General features: G+C 30.8%; 2 protein-coding genes across 3 annotated transcripts in view; both read right to left on the bottom strand.

Moving 5' to 3' along the window:
* Nucleotides 1–5,898: 5,898 nt before the first annotated feature.
* Nucleotides 5,899–8,472, bottom strand: LOC104802708 (probable prefoldin subunit 3). Of its 2 annotated transcripts, XM_010526436.1 has the most exons (6): nt 8,177–8,470; nt 7,872–7,929; nt 7,586–7,657; nt 6,630–6,749; nt 6,425–6,526; nt 5,899–6,203 (listed from the first exon to the last, which is right to left on the bottom strand). In XM_010526436.1, exons 1-6 carry the CDS (start codon nt 8,320–8,322, stop codon nt 6,123–6,125), a joined length of 579 nt encoding a protein of 192 aa, XP_010524738.1. In that variant the 5' UTR covers nt 8,323–8,470; the 3' UTR covers nt 5,899–6,122. The 2 variants fall into 2 exon arrangements, with proteins under 2 accessions (XP_010524738.1, XP_010524739.1); XM_010526437.2 differs by lacking the exon at nt 7,872–7,929 and having other exon boundaries at nt 7,591–7,657; nt 8,177–8,472.
* Nucleotides 8,473–12,422: 3,950 nt separating this feature from the next.
* The window catches only part of LOC104802707 (transcription factor bHLH148-like), a 1,272-nt gene continuing 893 nt past the window's right edge, over nt 12,423–12,801 (bottom strand). Inside the window, exon 2 of the mRNA XM_010526435.2 lies at nt 12,423–12,758. Within this exon, the coding sequence (XP_010524737.1) occupies nt 12,511–12,758 (248 nt within the window). The 3' untranslated portion in view covers nt 12,423–12,510. The remainder of the gene's footprint in view (nt 12,759–12,801) is intronic.

Below are 12,801 nucleotides of genomic sequence, written 5' to 3'. Positions count from 1 at the left end.
TTTTGGTAAAAAGAGGGAATAAATAATTGAAGAGTGAAAAATCGTAAAACGCGTCAAGGAGAAGCTTCTAAAAATAAGCTGACTCAAAGCATACGTCAGCAATGAGTTTCCTGCTTTTCCGACAAGTCATCCTTCTTCAACAACTTCGCTATTTATTGCATCACTGTCGCTATATATATATATATATATATATTAGGATGAATATTTCGCGTTTCTTTGATTAATTCATTTTTTAGATTTTTTAAAAATTTGAAAATTTATATCTATTCTATTTTTATATCAAATTTCAATTTTTATATATTATTTAGGTTCAATGGTGTTTCTGTTACAAATTATTTAAATTTGTTAAAATAATCATATATCAAGTTGGTTTTAAATAGTTTTAAAATCGGATGCCACTAAATCTCATTCATTAATTGTGAGTTGATTCTGTATGTCAAATCAAAATGTTCATCTATAAGTAAGAATCTTACATCAAGTCGAAGGCAATTTTAATTCTGCGCAAGGTGTAAGCTATGATCTAACTATCAATGTTTGAACTCTTAAAGAAAATAGCGTAAAAGCTTCGTGGATTTTATTTTATTTTATTAGCTTTTCAATAAAATATATGTTCTATACATATCAAAGCATATCAAATTTAAATTTATTTTTGAGAACCCATATTAGCATTTTCCTTCATTCTCGATAGCATAAGAAGCACATTGCATAATCGTGCTCATAATTAGTATGACGATTCATTCATCCTTAAATATGCTAATTATTAATATTATGTTATTTTAAATAGAAAAAATCCCAAAAAATATCTATTTTTTTCAATCTTTCACAAAACAAAATATAAACTTTATTTTTATCAAATAAAACCCTAATTTTATTTTTCAATAGAAAATAAATCTGAATTTATAATTGTTATCATTTTTATATCTAAATATTACCAATATCGTATGTGATAAGCCAACACTTTTACCATATTTGACATGTCATAATTCATATGTCACGTTATCGATACGTCACGTTAGTGATGAGTTTAAAAATGATAACTGTTATAAAATTGAGATTTTATTCGACAAAAAAAAAGTTTAGATTTTATTTTGTAAAAATTGATAAATTTGGATATTTTATTGAATATTTCCTTTTAAATAATATAATGAAATGATATTTATAATAGAATTGTAATATAAAATTTTGATTAAAGAGGGGAAAATATCTTTTAAATCTTATTGGAGTTGTGAAATTAATTTAGTAGGAAGTCTATTACCTATTGGGTGATCTTCTGACATTTTTATTTATTTAATTTTTTATCCTAATTGTTAAGATAATTAGATAATTAGTGACTAATAGTAATATTACCTCGGAAGTAAATAGTAATATTATCCCCAACATGAGATCATAACAAATACAAATAGCCCTAGAAATCAATGTTACAAAATCATGAAGTTATGATGATAATTGTTACAAAATTATTTGGGAAAAATACTGTTTGGACGCTTCTATTTTTATATATTCCAAACAACTATTTAAAAAAAAATCTCGCTTTAAATCATCAAATAATTTTTTAAATTTCCAATTATTTTAAAATCTAAATGTTTGTGTTTTTGTCTCTTAAAAAAAAATTCCACAGCCGATACTCTTTTTTTTTTTTTTTTTTGGGATTTGGTGGTATCTTTATGTGCTTTAAAGGCACAAAATAAAAAGTTGGTTTTTATTGGGTATTATTGCATGCTTTTTCTCCGGACAAAAGCCTTTGTGGAGATACACGAAGCGGGATACTGTTACTGTCAATCCAAGAGCCATTAGCATGACACGTGTCAGATCTGACAGCTGATATTTCTCGTAGGGATAAGGCTGTCAAAGCACGTGTGCTTTTACGCGGTTTTATTGGGGTTTTCCCTTCACCATGTCGGTTGCTTCTTACACAAGCGATTCTTCTTCTCTCTTTTTTCCCCCTAAAAAATTACTAAACTGTTACATTTATATTTGATAATAGGAATTCTTTTATATACTACATAATTAGATTATTCTATTTTGATTTTTTCATATTTGTATTTGGACAAATCATCCATGTACATATATACATATATATATATATATATATGTATATATATATATGTGTCATCGACCAGTTCTAGGTTTAACCGTTTAAACAGCCGCAAACAAAAAGGATGTATGTCCATACTGTTGTAACTTCGATCTTTGGTGTTGAATGAGAGGTGGTTTTCGGAGTTTTTGGATTTCAAAAAGTGAAAAAACCGACAATTAATTTTTTTGAAATTTGGTTTTCTTAAAAACCCGGAAATCTACTTTATGAAAAAAAATCAATTAAAAACTAAAAGCCACTTTTTTTAGATTTATAAACTTTCAGAATCCAAAAAACCAAAAACCAAAAACCCAAAATAAAAACCAATACCATTCAAAGCCTTTATTTTTTTTAACAAAAAAAACTTCGATCTTTATTTAAATATATCCTTTCGGTAATTTCCAAATTTCAAGTTTCAATTTGCAAATAAAAATACCGTAACCACGACAATGTCTCGGATCTAATGTATTCGATACACACACATATATATATGTACACATATATATATATATATATGTGTGTGTGTGTGTGTGTGAGAGTGTGAGCGCACAATAAGATCAGAAGTGAATTTGTAAGAATCGATCATGGTAGACATATATTTGTTGGTCAATAAAGAAAGCGTGTATATATATATCCATATTGGCTAAATAAATAACTGCGTATTCATGTCGACATATAATTTTGCATATTAATGTATACAGACACACACATAGATGAGGTCAGAGATCGGTCAAGCTTGTGTGCGTATATATATATATATATATATATATATATATATATATTGGTATAAATGTGATTTGTTATATTAATATCCGAAGAGTTACATTTACAAAAAGATTTACCAAACATGTTGTACGGGCCAAAAACCACAAAAGTCTTCTCTAGCTAACGCGATACCATAATTATTTTGTGTGCAATGATATTAGATTACAAACAAATAGACGAATATGAATTTATAATATTGGGCATACATGGGATGGATATGAAAGCTAAGCAGTGGTCAAAAGTCAAAGCTATTGACCACCATTTTGTTCAACATACGATTTTATTGGAATATATATATATATATATATATGTATATATATGTATATGAAGTTAGTAACAAATTTTTAGTTTTGTATAAATTGATTTAAATAATTAAGACTAATGTTATAGATTCGTCCGTATGTAGATAGAAGCACGTGCATCTAAGCTCATGTATAAATTTTGGTCATGCACAAGTTAATTACTTATAAGAAATTAAAGTGCTTTCTCCTCTCATTTTCATATCCGATTAGTTCATCTTACATCCTTTACACACTTTCACTTCTACTTATGGAATTTCAAATCTTTTGCAAGAAAATCTTTAATTTCTATATTTTAAAAAAGATAGTAATTCTTTTATTTAAATGATTAAAATCACAATGAGTGCTGTTACCATTGACATTTCTATAACTTCTGAACAATGATAATAATAACCTAAAATCCATATCTCAGTTTTCATTCTTCAATATGCAATTTGGTGTATCGCATGGTATGGCTATAAAAAAGTGATATTACAAAAAAAAAAATCAAAATGATTTCAGTTAAAATAATGTTACTGATTTACATGATGTAAAAAAGGTCTGATATTATATTTTAAAATTTCCACGTTGAAATAAAATTGAAATATTAAATTATATGATTAGTATGATAAAAAAATTATTATATTTCTTTTGTAAAGTGTATTATAGGTATTTTATTCAAAAGATCTCAATATTCAAGTTGCGGTCTAATAAACTTTGATTTGAATTTGGGATCACTATCATTTAGCATATGTATTTATATGTGTATATTTAAGATGGTTTTGCGCCAAAATAAATAAAAAAGAAAATAAGATTAATTAATTACTTAGCATTAAATATTAGAAGGAAGAATATTGAGGGCATGACCCAAAACTAACATGTTGACTTGAAATGATGTTTTTATCGAATGAAAACATCCACCGTTGATTGTGGCCTCACTGCTTTTTAAATAAACTACATCAAGTACTTTTATTTAAATCTGCATGTAAAAATATATCTAAAAATTAGTATTAAAACACCAATAATACGATCAAAATATGTAGAACATTAGTTTAATTGCAATAATTCTGTAAAAATAAAGAACGGGGTCATTTTTTATTATTAGAATTAATATTGAGAAAAATCATGAATATTAATTTAGTACACCGTAACATACACATATATATACATATATAATGAAATGCGGATGGTTGTCGTTGAGGGAAGAAAAAGTCAAAGTCAACGAGGGCATGATTAATAAATGTGTAACGCTAAACCCTAAAACGCGTTGTTTTTGACAAATACGGACAAACCAACTTTTAACTCCACGAGGGGGACACCTGCGAAAGAGAACCCCCTCGTTTGCCGTGCACGTCTCTCTTCTTACTTTATTTCATTTCAATATTTTATGTATTATCATCCTTACATATACATGTGTATACATATATGCATGTATATGTATGCGCGTATGTATATATGTACATGCATACTCGAGTTATCGTGACGTATATGATATCTGTCTGTGTCTATAGACCATGTCTAACTAATCATGGAAACTCTTTAAAAGCTATATTTATGTATGTACATCCATTTCCATCTTCAATGTCACCACCTTCTTTGATATACATATATATATATATATATATATGGATGGATTTAAAAATTTTATTATTGGAGTATTAACGATATAATGAAAAAAATGTAAATTATTGATCTGAATAGAGTATTAGAGTATGTGATATAAATACCTTTGCATACTTCATTTTGATATGTGTGTATATATAGATATGTGTGTGTGTGCGTGTTTACCTTTTGGACGTTAAATAACATGCAGTACATATGTAGATAAAAGGACATATAAGCGTATGCATGTTCTGTATATTTCCTCCGAATTTATTTTGTTGTGGTACCACGGAAATGTTTGTCCCGGTCAAATACGTTTTTGTGTATAATGTGCGTATGTGTAACTCCAAAGCATATTGGTGTATATATAGATCGGTGGTATTATCAAGAAATCATTTTCGAATGTTTTTAAATTTAAATAATCCCATACACGAATACATATAAGATAATTTGATCAAAGGCAATACATATACGTGATTTAAAAATAATCTATGTAACAAATAGAGTAACTCAATAAATTCCACAAAACCCATAGTCGTAACTCAATAAGTACCATAAGATTAACTTAGTAACTGAAAATTGTCGTGGTACATGAAATGGCCTTTTGTGGATTAAAAACTCAAACTTCAAAACCAATAATAACGAAAACTTCCGACGAAATTTTAATTAATTTCTTAGAAATTGAAAATTCAAATACCCAAGGCGGAAAGCTGGAAATTTATATCCACGTACACCCGATGGTAGACACAATAGTTCTTCACTTTTAAATGCGTTTGCATGTCATTATCAAGGAAAAACCCTAAACACTAAAACAATATTATATTAATATATATATATATATATACACGCATACGTGTGTGTGCGTGTGATATCATGAAAGTAAAAAGAAAGAGGGGATAAACTTAAAATTCAAGATTCGGTATAAAGATTGTTGTTGATCAAAGTTAGAAAATATATGTTTTGGACTTTTTGGATGAAAAAGAGAAATTGAAAAGACAATATGTAAAGAGGATTAGGACCGTCACTTTAATGTTGATGGCCCGTTCTACTGTGTGCAAATCAATTAATCAAAGCCCTAACGATTAAAAAAAATATTTTCTTTTTTAGTATACCAAGTAAATTTAAACTCATTTGTAAAAAAAAAAAAAACAACTTCTTTCAATAACCAGACAACACACAGAAAATCCAACAGCAACTCTCCATAATTCCAGATAATATGCAAAAGCAGAAGAAAGATTATAAAAAACAAAGTGTTGTATCATTGGGTAGTAACAACAAAATTTCAATCAGACAACAAAGAAACAAAAATTACAAACAAAAAGGAGTTAGGGCACTGGTTTTTTGGTACAAAGATTTGTAATACCTCTGCCTATGCCATGGAGTAAACAATCTGAAAGTGTTCTTCACGAGTCTGTAGCCACAGCAGGAGCTTGTTTAAGCCTCCGATGATGAACATCCCAGTTATAAACACGGGCAATCGTCACCTGTTCATCCCGAAAAAAGTCAGAATTTAACCCGACGATCCATCATTCTGCATCTTAGCATTTGCTGAACCTTGTAAAATCTCAAACTTCATACGGATTAGAATTATGGGTGGTCTTCAGATTCGGATTCTGGTTCCTCTTTCGTGCATTTTCGCAAAGTTTGTCCTCGTAGGTGAAACCGGGCAGAGGTTCGGTTAAAAGTAAAAAAAAAATGAATTCACCTGAGTAATCGTGACTTGATCCCTCAAGAACTGTAAATCTCCTACAAGAACCTCCAGACTGGCTTTAGCATTTTCCAGATTCTTTTCCAAGAGAGCCGTGGCCTTCATGACAAAACAAGGAAAGATTTCAAGAAATTAATGTTGGGTCATTGGGTGCAAGAAATTAGAAGCGCCCAAGGGAATACATTTGTCAGAGCGTTGGTACCTCTTCACGTGAGTATTCGAGCATGACATTTGCTCCCAGCCACAAACAGACCGAGTCTGAATCTTCGATATGAGCCCGTGAATATATGCCTTCAGACACTTCAAAATCAGCAATAAGGGCCTGCACCATAAGTAAAAATTCCATACAAAAATGATCGAACATTGTCATGCCATAGAAAACCTGGTGTCTTTACAGCAAAGCAAGTTCCATAGGGAAAAAAGATGAAATATTGTTAGTATAAACACACGATAATATGTGTCAGCTGATTCTTCCACTGCGAGAGAGAACCATGTTCCCTTACACAACATGTTCTGTGGTCATCACCATGACTTAATGACCCCTCATTTCCCAGTTATAATGAACTAAATAACCATTGAGTTTAACTTTCATGATTCAGCTTTAATATCAGCCTGATTTTCTAATCGAAATCAGGGGAAAAAAATCCCCATCTCTATAAGCAAAAGATAACATAGCCAAAAGAGACATGTATGAGAGTCATCGGCATTAGCCTATGGGGCATAAAGAAGCGGATAACACGATCTTTCACAGTTCATGGGTACGCTACGAACTGTCCTTAATCTTCTAAATATAACTCAACTGTGAGCATTACTACCGATATCCATAAGAGAGTGAAATTATAACTAAGGTGAGAAGCTAGAGAGTACTCTAGTTGAGGCCCAGAAGAATGCAAATTGGCATCCTTTATAGTCTACATATACAAACATTGATTGAGCAAGACAAAACTCGACCTGATTTTTACCTCTTGTCAAGCAACGGTCAGAGCATCTGAGAAAGTAGTAAATGTGGCATTCGATCTAAATATAGCAGTTTGAAGGCCTCAAGAATACATGATCAGCGAATTTCAACAATTACAGTACAAGACTCATCCAAATAATACGACTTATCAAAGTATAGAGCGTTTTAAAAAGATCGATTCAAAATGAACAACGACGAACCTCACCAGTACCCATACTTGCTTGTAACGTGGAAACGGCATCGAAGCACTTCCCAATATCCGGGATTTTAGCCTGATTGCCACAGGAACAGAACAGAATGTTAATCAAGATTTTAAGGTTAAAAAAAGAAGCATATTTACAACCATCCAAACACAAGAAATGCATGAGGCTATCTATACAAGTGTGAGAGTCCCACATCTCAGTTCATCATACATACTTTACAGAGAATCGGAAAACAAATGGGTCTGATGTGTAAGGAAAGTGTAGCCAGAAAAGGGAACAGCACCTGAAGATCTCTTTGTTGGGCGAGAAGCTTCATCTCTACCACCTTATATTGCTGAAGCCTAAATTTACGATTCCACGACAGATGTTCAATTCAATTCAAACCATCTCGTTATATTTACGGAATGAAAGTGAAAGAACCTAAATCAAGATCAAACGGTAAAATCCCAACTCACGAAATTCGATTTCTTCAATGACTAAACTAATGCAATGGATTAAAAACCTGCCTACGATCAACTCTGAAGCAAACAGCTCCACGAACACACACTTACAGACGCCGACAGAGAGAGAGAGGGAGAGAGAGAGAACCTCTCCTGAAGGAAGGCAAGAGCAGAGTTTGCATCAAGACCGGACTGAGAGAGGTAAGTCTCGACGGCTTCGATGAATTTGGCGGCCGGAATCCCTCGTCGCTCCGTCAAATCTCCACCGCTAACGCTCGAACAAGACGACGCCATTTCCGACACCTGAAATGCAAGATCGAATCTGAATCTCAGGTACCTTTTGTCGGGATTCAGGGTTTCTCCACTGCGAATTCGGGAGCTGTATGGGTTTTTTTCTCGATTTCTAAATCGCCCGACCCCGACGACGGAATGGGTTGCTCTGACGTACGAGAGCTCCATGAAACGACGACGTCTTATGATAAGAGAAACGACGTCGTTAAAGGGCTCCTATTTTCAATGGGCTTGTGGGCTGATTCATTAGTTAAATGAGGCTCATTATCGGGGGACATGAAATGCCATCATTATGGGCTTTTTGTGAAATGGATTAATTGGGTACAACGGCCCATTATGCATGATACCCATGTTGTCCAGTGTATTTTTTTTTTGCCAAAATGGTTATTTCTAATAAATTCACCATACATTTATCTATATAATAATTCATTTATATGGCTATTTAATCACTCGACAAAACATAGTTATTTAATTTTTAAATTAAATAATATATACAATTTAATTAATGAGTATCGTTTTGAAAAAAAAAATTATAAATATGTTACAATATATAATGAAACATTATCTCGTTTGAAAGATTGTTTTTACACATATTACAATAATTTGGTGTGTTTAGTCAAGCAATGATTTTAATTTGGTTGGAGCATTTTTTTTATAACCGAGTATTTTGAACCAAAATCCAAACTAATTATGAAGTCAGAAACCAACGGGTGGACCATTTTTTTCCTTATATGGTCCGATTTATTTTGATTTATATTGTTTTTAATGTATTTGTTTGATTTGATTTGTTGATATATTTAAGAAGAATACTCAAACTTTATTTTATTGTGATTTTCATTCTGAAATTTAATGTATAGAAAATCCAACCCCAATTTTTTTATTAATATCTGAACCTCAATAATTCAATCATCTTAAAACTTTTTTGTTCCCTCTTTAAGGAATAAATAAATCATGATATTTTCGTTTATATAATAAAGTATCTCTCGGACATTTGGACAAGACATGGTGGTCAGTCCCATGTGCTTAGATGAACTTTTAGGCGACTTTTTTGCGTTTTATTTTTTGAAACTTTTTAAATATTGCGTGTCGTTTTCTTTCTTGGCGTTTTGTTGTGTTCCCAATGTTCTTCCCGCATACAAAAACAATTGTTTCATTAAAACTGTTTATTAATTATTAATTAGATTTTTTTTAAAAGGAAAACAAGTAGAGGATAATGTCCATACCAATTAGGGTTTTGAAGGAGGGAAATAAAATAAAAAAAACCAAGATATGCATGGTAGATATTTGGCCGGGTAATGTTGTATCGACACTATATATTCTGATTAAAGTATTGAGTGTCGGGTTAATCCCCTTTTGGTGATTTAAATGTATACCAAATATTTTATTGTAAATGTGATTTTATATTATATAAATCATATTGGCCGAAGGGTGTTAATCCCTTTGTATGGGCGGCGTAAGATCGTTAATTCCATGGTATTTCTTCTCAATTTCTGATAGAGATATTTGGATCGAAAATCTGATAAATTTTCGAATTATAAAAAAATCATTTTACTTCTCGTAAAGATTAATCACTCACTGATATTTTTAGTTTTTTTATATTATTACTCGATTATTTATATTCATTTTTTGTAAATATAAATATATATATATATTTATTCGATTTTATATTTTCATTTTTTATTAGAAGTAATAAGTATTTATTTAAAAAGTATTCGATTTAGTTTTTGTAAAATTTTTATTTCTATTTAAACTCTGTTTTCACTAAAAAGAGTTTATTTTAAAATTATATTATAATATGACATATTTATTTTAATTAAAAATTTATGAATTACCAAATGTTAAATCAAATTCCATTATACGTAAATAGTAGGATGGTCCATTTGTTTCATTAGTCAAAATCCGCCACCTTATATTCAATTGGTCGATATGAACCTCAAAGGCTCTTTACCTACATAACTTGTCCCAACAGAACACTTGTTACCTATTCCAAAGAATGCAAATAAAAATATATAAAAATCAGCTTAAATATAACAAATATGTTTCTTCATAATTACCCAAGCTTGGGTGGCCTAGTGTGAGAGAACATTCAAAGCATGCTCTCATCCTGGGTTCAAATCCATGCGTGGGGAAGGGAATTCACATGGGCTTCCTCGGTCCTCTGGGAGATGTAGTCGGACCAAAGACCTGGTGAACTTCCGGATTATCAAAAAAAAAATTCTTCATAATTTTAAAACCATATTATATATATATATATATCAATATTAGTATTTTAAAAATGGTTATTCGGAATAAGAAAAATTGGCAAGTGCCTTGGGGAATCCATGGATAGATATGGGCCAAAAGACGATTGGATAATTAACAAGCTACACGTACGCACTAATTCTAGTGGCTATAAATCAATCAAACGTCTAAGTCACAAGCAATGCCATTTCAATTTATTTAATTATATCATCATCTTTTTGTATCAATATGTTTCCATTTAGAATGAAAGATATCGAAGCAATTGACAATGGTTACAATTTACGAATAATAATATTCTGCCATTTTAATTCACTCAATTATGTAATTTTTTGTATAAATAACATCGAAGGAAACGAAACGATGGTATAAGTTGGGACCAAATATATATAGGGACACACACCAAACCACTTTTTTCCAATGATAGATATGTTTTTTCATTTGTGTCTTAACACAATCTTTGTGATTTATCCCCATATCTCTGTTTGTAGATTTGATAATTCTATCTATAGATCCTTTTCCACAATTAGTGTAAATTTTAATTTTTTACGTAATTAATCATATGATGAAAAATGTTAAAAGACCATAATAATAATAGTAATAATAATTTTCGCAATTATATTTGATGATGGAAAGCCTAGCCAGCTTGAGACGAAACCTGTTAACTATATTTTTGGTGTAAACATAGATAATATATATATATATATTAGATAATTGTGAAAAATTACAAATGATGATCTATTATTGGAAAAAAATAATTTTATCTGAATTTTTTCATTGTATCATTTATACATATATAAATAAAATTAATTTCATGGTGATTGGGGTGTGAGGGGGGACAATAAAGCCAAGAGATGATTGAGTGACAGATGTATCTCGTCAATGTTCATTGCTTTATATATTTCTTTCGCTCTTTCACCAATCACTTCAAATCCATTTCCACATTTATTAGCATTTTCTCTCGTGAAAATAAATTATTTAAAGTCAGAAATTCACTCTAGTAAATATATTAATGTGTTTGTGTGTTTTTTCTTTAATTTATTATTATGAAATTTTGATTCACATTTCCGAAGCAATTCGAAGAAAAATGGATATGTCAAGTGAAGACTGAAGAGAACTCAAATATCGGAAAAGAAGCGAAATGAATCAAGATTAATTTATTAAATATAAAAGATGTAAAAACAATTATGATAATATTTAAATATAAAAAAGCCAAGAAAAAATTAGATATAAGAATCAAACAGAATAACAAATGATACAAAAAAAAAACAGACCAAATCATCGGAAACCAATAATTATATTTTGAATAGAAATAAAATAATTGGTCAATATATCTAATAAAAGTACAAAAAATTACAGAAGATTATTATATTTAAAATATCGAAATATACCCAAGTTTTTTTGCATTGGGTGAAAATCTAAGAAAGATACGTCTATCCATTTTGGTATGTATTATATTCACTACAGATATATTGACATCCATTGTTAGATTTTATATCATCAGTAATAGACAAGAGGAGACAAAAGGAAGTACATTGAATGATGACCGTACATCTTTTTGTATTGGCACTGAATTTTCCAAGTTCTTTTATATACGTTTAAATAGTTTTTTGCTGAGGTGGAAAATTACAATCATGCATATATATATATATGTATGTATGTATAGTCGACAAGTTGTATAAACCTTAGATTTGGGGCGAAACGAATAACTCAACATTATATGTTCAATTTATTGTGTATCTTTGGATATGAATTAACACGAATACTCACCATCCCTAAAAACGGAGTTAATTTCCAAGTATTTAAATTATTCTCGTGCAAATTAGCATTATATATATATATATGTATGTGTGTGTATATAGAGAGAGAATTGCAGAGAGATTATTCAACAGAAACACTGTATATATATATATATAACAGAGGAATTGTAACAAAATGACGCTTCTACCCTCATCAGCTCGGCGGAGGAGCCGAGCCGGAGAGGAGCTCCGCAAGAGTACTCATAGCTCGGATTTGCATCTCCAGTGCCTGTATGTAATCAGTCGCTTCTTCCAGAATGACCGGCAACGGCTGTTTCCGGCAACCGGGGACCAACCGCCCGAGAACCTGCACTTTCCTCTGAACCGCCGGCAAACTCTTCGCCTTCAGCCTCACTACCGCCAATCTAGGCTTCCTCTGGCGTCCACTCGCGGCGATGGCTGGGAAGAACGTCAGGTTTGACTGGACGACTGAGTGCGAGGAGAG

Source organism: Tarenaya hassleriana, unplaced genomic scaffold, assembly GCF_000463585.1.
Source record: "Tarenaya hassleriana unplaced genomic scaffold, ASM46358v1 Cleome8, whole genome shotgun sequence".
Taxonomy (NCBI): domain Eukaryota; kingdom Viridiplantae; phylum Streptophyta; class Magnoliopsida; order Brassicales; family Cleomaceae; genus Tarenaya; species Tarenaya hassleriana.
The sequence above is the reverse complement of the archived record's forward strand: the minus strand, read 5'-3'. Positions and strand labels throughout refer to the sequence as shown.

Coding starts and splice junctions, on each gene's coding strand:
- LOC104802708 (XM_010526436.1), bottom strand. CDS start 8,322: ATGGCGTCGTCTTGTTCGAGCGTTAGCGGTGGAGATTTGACGGAGCGA. Junction 7,930..8,176: donor CTTGCCTTCCTTCAGGAGAG/GTTCTCTCTCTC, acceptor TCGTAAATTTAG/GCTTCAGCAATATAAGGTGG. Junction 6,527..6,629: donor TCGAATACTCACGTGAAGAG/GTACCAACGCTC, acceptor TTTGTCATGAAG/GCCACGGCTCTCTTGGAAAA.